This window comes from Odocoileus virginianus, chromosome 1 (assembly GCF_023699985.2).
Source record: "Odocoileus virginianus isolate 20LAN1187 ecotype Illinois chromosome 1, Ovbor_1.2, whole genome shotgun sequence".
Classification (NCBI taxonomy): domain Eukaryota; kingdom Metazoa; phylum Chordata; class Mammalia; order Artiodactyla; family Cervidae; genus Odocoileus; species Odocoileus virginianus.
The window spans coordinates 87,696,894-87,703,508 of record NC_069674.1 but is presented as its reverse complement, the minus strand read 5'-3'; the positions used below and the strand labels follow the sequence as shown (position 1 = coordinate 87,703,508).

At 38.2% G+C, this 6,615-nt stretch overlaps 1 protein-coding gene across 1 annotated transcript; it reads right to left on the bottom strand.

Annotated features, from left to right (window-relative positions):
* Positions 1 to 961: 961 nt before the first annotated feature.
* SOSTDC1 (sclerostin domain containing 1) lies at positions 962 to 5,101 on the bottom strand. The gene is made up of 2 exons (XM_020913295.2): positions 4,706 to 5,101; positions 962 to 2,215 (listed from the first exon to the last, which is right to left on the bottom strand). The coding sequence occupies exons 1-2, from the start codon at positions 4,908 to 4,910 to the stop codon at positions 1,800 to 1,802; spliced, it is 621 nt and encodes a 206-aa protein (XP_020768954.1). The 5' UTR covers positions 4,911 to 5,101; the 3' UTR covers positions 962 to 1,799.
* Between the last annotated feature and the right edge of the window lie 1,514 nt (positions 5,102 to 6,615).

Below are 6,615 nucleotides of genomic sequence, written 5' to 3'. Positions count from 1 at the left end.
TAACTTACTATGCTTTATGTAATACACGTGACTTTTAGACTTGTGGTTACAGAAAAGAACAACCTGCAAAAAAGCAGTAAGGACTCCATCATGCTCAGGATCCAAAAAAAGAAAATCTAGATCTTATTGATACATAATCAAGTCTCTTTGGTTTTCTTCACTTAGTGTGATGGAATCAGCCAATGATTAAATTGACAAATCAGTGATTTAACTGTATAATCTTGTTCAAGACTGATCACGTTGGTTAATAAACAACATGTCAAACTTGAAAACACTGAAAAACTTGTTTTTATTTTCTTTGTTGTTTTCTTTCATTTTAGTTTTTAGTTTGAGGACCATGAATAGTATTCAAAGTTTCCCAACATATGGCAGTAATTTTTTTCACAATTCCTTTCTCAGACTACCTGCATATTAGAATAACCTGAAAACTTTATAAACTGCTAATATCTGAGTTCCATGTTCAGAAACTATGATGTAACTTGGATGGCAGCCTGGTTACTGGGTTGCATACTATCTCCCCCAGGTGATTGTAATGGGCAGCAGATTTGGCAACCACAGGTATATATAAATATTATATTCTTCTTACAACTCACTGCTGGATTGTCATCCAACTTTTTCAAGCATCTTATTTACCAACTAAATGGTCTCCCTATCTCTCTCTTCTTCTTACTATAGATTTTTCTATCAAAACTTGAATGTGCCTTATATTTTAAAAAAGTAATGATTCTGATGTGCTTATTCTGTAGTTTGTGTGCTTATTCTGTACCATTTTACATGTGTTAGAGGCAAAGACAATAATGTTTAGCTGTGTTTATTTTTATTAAAAGAAACTCATTGAAGGTCAAGTCACCTCCTGATTGCACAGATTAAATAGGAAACTGTTACCTATTTCATCTTTACAAAGCATCTTACTGATTTTAAAAGATCCGTACTATTGATAAAGTTCATGATGAAACATATATGTAACAAGGAGACTAAAATATTTATTTTACATATCTACAGTATGTATTGTCATACTTCTAGATCAACCACAAATTATACAGGAAAACATTAAGGTACATGAAAAAACTTCGAAACATAAAAAATTAACATTTTGAAAAAAATCTTGTGAAAGCTCATTAAATAATAACATTGACAAATAAATAGTTAATCAGCTTTACTTATTAGCTGCTGCCATGCATTTCTGGCATTCCATTCCAAGCAAGGGTCAGCATGCAGGGTATAATTTCATACTATGAGACTGTAAAAAGCTACAGGGCTTATTTTTGAAGTGAAATGTCACAAGGTCTTTCACTCTTTCAAAGGGAGATCACTCTTGGCAGCTAAACTGTTCCCATGAAGATTACCAAAAAAGCACCCTTCTGAACTGTTAACCTGAAGATTCATGGCAACAACTCTTTTTAAATTTTTCAATTTCGAAGAAGTTTTTTTGAGTGTGGGGTGGAGAGGATGGTTTGGGAAATGAAGGGTTACTGAGAAGCCCTTTTCCATGTTAAAAAAGTGAAGATTCAACGATGGGTATAGTATCACCCGTCTTTCAAGAGCCATGGGGAATTAATACTACAGGATGCGTGGAATTTAAAGGCAAATCGCATTCATGGATACTTATACATCTTGAAAAACTTGAAAAATCTATCTCCCAAGAAGCTCCTGATTCTCAGGACAGCTGGCTGAGTTTGATCAAAGCAGAAAGCATATATTTTCAAGTAAGAAAATAGCAGTGGCAGGCTCGAGTGGTCCAAGCAATCAGATCTGTAAAGCAGATGGCTCCTAGTCAGTCCGGTCCGGCGGTCTGGGTTCTAGCTCAGGCCGTGTTTGCTGGGTCTGCCAGCCCGCTTGCGCTCGCGGGGGTGCTGGGCCGGCTTGGCCGGCGCCGGGCTCTCGAAGTTGTGGCTGGACTCGTTGTGCTGCCGCGTGTATCTTTTGCACTTGCAGGCGGTGACCACGGTGATTTTGTAGGTGCGCGTGCTGCCGTCCTGGCACTGCAGCTGGATTCGCTGGGTGCGCGTCTTGTCATTGACACACCTCCACTCCTGGGAGCTCCTCCGGCTCCAGTACTTCGTTCCGTAGCCCCCTCCGATCCAGTTAGGCAGCACAGGCAGGGGCAAGCACTCGCCCGCACACACCAACTCTTTCAGAGGGCTGATGCTGGTGCACTGGCCGTCCGAGATGTATTTGGTGGAACGCAGTTCTCGGCAGCCTACTTGAACTCGAGCTGCAAGAAAGAGAAAAAAATATATATACATACACACACACACACACACACACACACATATATGTATGTATATATATGTGCATGAGAGGCATAGGCAAACACTTAAAAAAAAAGTAATCTGCAATGACAAAAAATGATGTCCAAATGATAGCAAATTGGCCAATAGGAAGTGAACTCTTATTTTGTTCTCACAATGCAAAAATCCACCTGGATGGTTATAGAGAAAGCTTGCATGAAAATTATCAGTTATGGGATAAAATAAACTGAGCCTGATTTGTTTTTTCATGTGTAACATTAGCTAATTGCTTACTGGAGTATTTGAAAATCCCATTTTCTTAGTTTTACTCCCTTGATAAGTATTAAGCAGCTCTAAGTTTTATGTATGAATATTCATCCTTTAATGAGCTAAGAGGGAGTATATGTTCATGTTCTTCACTCACAGGTCTATTAGTTAATGTCTCCAAGTGCTTTTAATTAGGTTTTTCAAAAAATCTATTGAGAAAATGTGGAAAGAATTTGAATATTGTGTACAATGAAATCCATAATATTTTGTTTCAATTATAAAATTCAGCTGCAGAGAATCATATATACATATGTGTACAATGTCTGACATTTTTGCATATCAAACTTAATAACTACAATTTGAACATAAATTCCCAAACTATCTTTTAAAAACACAAATATTAAAATGCTTGAAAAGCAAAATGTCACTACAACTCAACATTTAAAGAATATAAAAGCTCCTAAATCAGGAACGTATGGTTGCCATAACAACTTGGCTACATTTCCATGAATTTTATGGCAGAAAAATGCCTAACATGTCTGATTTACAACTGCAAAAGGAACCACGGTGTTTGTTTCCTGAATATTGGTCATGGCAAACTTTGTTTAGTCATTTGAATTTGATAAGTATGTTCTCTAATAGACTGTTTCTTGTTACATGCCTTATGTAATTAAAGCAAAAATTAGTCTTGAAATATTTGGGTTTTCTTTTCCATTGCTTTGTTATCTAAACTTGAGGAGAATTGCCTGTAACAAGCTTGGGGAAAAAATCCAGCCTTGTTAACCAGAAATATACATATATTTCAAAGTACAGACTGCTGAAATTTAAAAAAATTAAGATTATAAGGGACATTAAAGTGGTCTTGCGTAGGATATTGAAAGGTAATATGAAGTAGATATTGAATTAGGAGTGTTACTTAGCACTGTGCCCCAGAACTCATAAGGTAAAAGATATAGTCTAAAGGGGTATGATAGTTGTGAAAATATGTAATGTATAAACATATACCTCTGTACAAATATGGAGTGTGAGATTGAAATTAAAGTGTAACCTAGCTGGCCAGTCAGCATACTCTGCCTGTCTGATTCTGACTCCAGCTCACCTTCCTGCAGCTGCCTTAGGAATGCACCTGGAAACAGCCTAGATGATTTTGACCTGCCAGCTTTTTGTTCCTGTGTATATAGAAATTTGGCAGTGACAGTTCACTGACAATGAATACCCACCGCCTTGCTTGGTAATCTAATAATAATCAGATAGTTCTTCTATATGTAAAAGCAAGCATCCTAATGAAAGTTAAAAAACACCTTGATTTTCTTAGAAAGACATAAACAGTTATATTTGCTTTGATTTTACAAAGGTTGAAACTCTTTTCAGCACTTGAATAGAGTTGAGGAGGAGCAAAAAGATTTGTATAAAATTTCCTGTGAACTCTTTCTCTGTGTCTCTCTTAAAGTCCAATTACTAGCATGTGAAAGGAGTGAAGCAAAAGTTAGGAAAAGACATTTGAATCCCTCCAACTGGTGGTCAACAAGTACGTCAATTAAGCAAACAGAATAGAAGAAAAATAGTTTTTATACAAAGTATTATTGTACTGTCATTATTTTAAATCTCCAAACTCATAAAAGTTTCTCTGGTCTTTCACAGAAATCTATAATTGCCTACATTTTGATCCGGTGAATAAGAAGTTATTTCAGAAAAATATGACTCTCCAATGTTTAGTTTTATCCCTCTTTCTCAAAGATCATCATCCAAAGTTCATTTATTTCACTAGACAATTTTTAGAAATTGGTGTCTTTTTTTTTCCCCCTCAGAAAGCTTCTTTTTCTTCCCCTTGTGATTTCCCATATGTGCTTTGGTTATTTACCTTTATACACTCTACCAGAACTGCACATGTTTTTAAGCTATCTAGAACAACACTTCATGAAAAAAACCTCATTCTGCATTTCAAAGAAGCAACACTTTAATTCCTGGAAACATTTTCTCTTGGAATGTTGGAAAACCGAAGCCTGTGCCTACATTATCAAATCACTGTTTTAGTTATGTTAACTTTGTAGGGAAGAACGCCAGTCTGCACATGCAGTGGATTGCTCCCAGACCGTTTAGCAAAACATATATGGTTCAGGTTAGTTAGCAATGAAATAATTCGATAGGAATGTGAGTTAATGCTACCAAATAAGAACACCAAATTCATGCAAGTAAAATACACTTACTGTTCCGATCCAGTCCAGCGTTATTGAAATGCCTGCCTCCGTTTCTGGCTTGATTCATTGTGCTGTTGCTGCTGGGGTGTGCTGGAACAGGTTTAACCACATGTGAATAAAGGATTTCTGTGGCATCATTTTTAAAAGCCAAACAGCTTTTCATTAGGATGCATGCAAGGGGAATGAGAGAGAAATGAATGGCAGGAGGAAGCATGGTGAGTAGAGGATTTGCTTGGCTGGAGAGCTGGTTAATTCCTTTCCCTCTGCTTCTGCACTGTAACTGTGAAATTCCTCCTCAAGGTTCCCTTTATATATCCACTGAGGTTTGGCGTTCATTCAGGTGTAAAGTTGTGTAGCGCTACAGAGTGAAAACACGGAGAAGGGGTGGGATCCCTACATGACCCTGCGAAAGAATTTTACCAATGGAAGAGAAGACTACAGAAAAGGAGGAGCTTGGTATCCAAATTGCCTGAAATTTCAGAGTTGGACTTCATCAGTTGTCTGTGAGCTGAAGCAGCCAGGCACATTCTATAGCAACTACAGCCCCTCTCCCTCCCTCTTCTTTCTCTCTCTCTCTGCCATTTCCTTTCCTAAATCTAGTTCACATTCGGGTTTCATTTAAATGAAAATATGCTGCTGTTCATTTGAAGACATTTACATTCCGCCGTTGTTCTGTATTTGTAGTAGGGAGGGGCCTCACCCCAGATAATAGGAGGAATTCAGGAGTTGAAATATTGTAGGGCTCGAATGAAGCACCTAATTAGTTAAACATTTCTCGTTTGTCAAGATACAAACCACCTTTTTTTCTTGTTTTCTGAAAGTATAAGGCACAGAGCTAAAAATCTGCCCCCTGGACACACTTAAATAATGCAGCTTTGATCTGCATGAACTGCTTCGCTCCGAGGTAAATTATTGCCAGGGGTTCTGTGTGGAGAGTAATGAGCAGAGCTCTGTCTGCATTAAAGTAACTAATATCCATTTGCATCTTAAAAATAGGACCCAAGCATTACCATTTATAGCATCATTTTACATGAAAGCCATTTCTGACTGATTATTTTGCAAATTCAAGTTAATTTTTGCGAGGTTTTCTTGGGCTGCAGAACAGGTATTCTACCTCCATTTACTAAACATTCTGTTCATGACTTCCTTTGGCTCTGCTGCTCACGTAAGAAACAAGGTATTTTTCTCTTTATCCACACATGACACAGATGTTCCATTAATGACTACCAGGGATCTCTAAGGGCTTCCCAGGTGGTGCTTGTGGTAAAGAACCCACCTGCCAGTGCAGGAGACATAAGAGACACAGATTCGATCCCTGGGTTGGGAAGATCCCCTGGAGGAGGGCATGGTAATCCACTCCAGTATTCTTGCCTGGACAATCCCATGGACAGAGGAGCCTGGTGGGCTAACAGTCCATGGGGTCGCAAAGAGTCGACTGAAACAACTTAGCATGAATGGACTCAAGAATCTCTATCCTTAAAACAGTAATGAAATTCCAATCGATTGGTGGGATATCTTGATGGGAATCAAAATTCTGAAACTGTTGTCAATTTTAATTCCATTTTTGCCCTTTGTGTGGCTATTAAATTGACCCTATAGGATGGATATATCTCACCTCTTTATAAACTTTTACCTATTGTTACTGCTGTTTGGAGCTTCCTAGGTGGCTCAATGGTAAAGAATCCACCTGTCAATGCAAGAGATGCAGGTTTGATCCCTGGGTTAGAAAAATCCCCTAGGAATATGCAATGCACTCCAGCATGCTTGCCTGGAAAATTCCATGGACACAGGAACCTGATGGGCTACAGCCCATGTCACAAAGAGTCAGACACAGCTGAGTGACTCAGCACACACACATATACAACTGCTATTCATATCTATCTGTCCATCACCTGGGCTTTTCCACAGTGGCACTATTG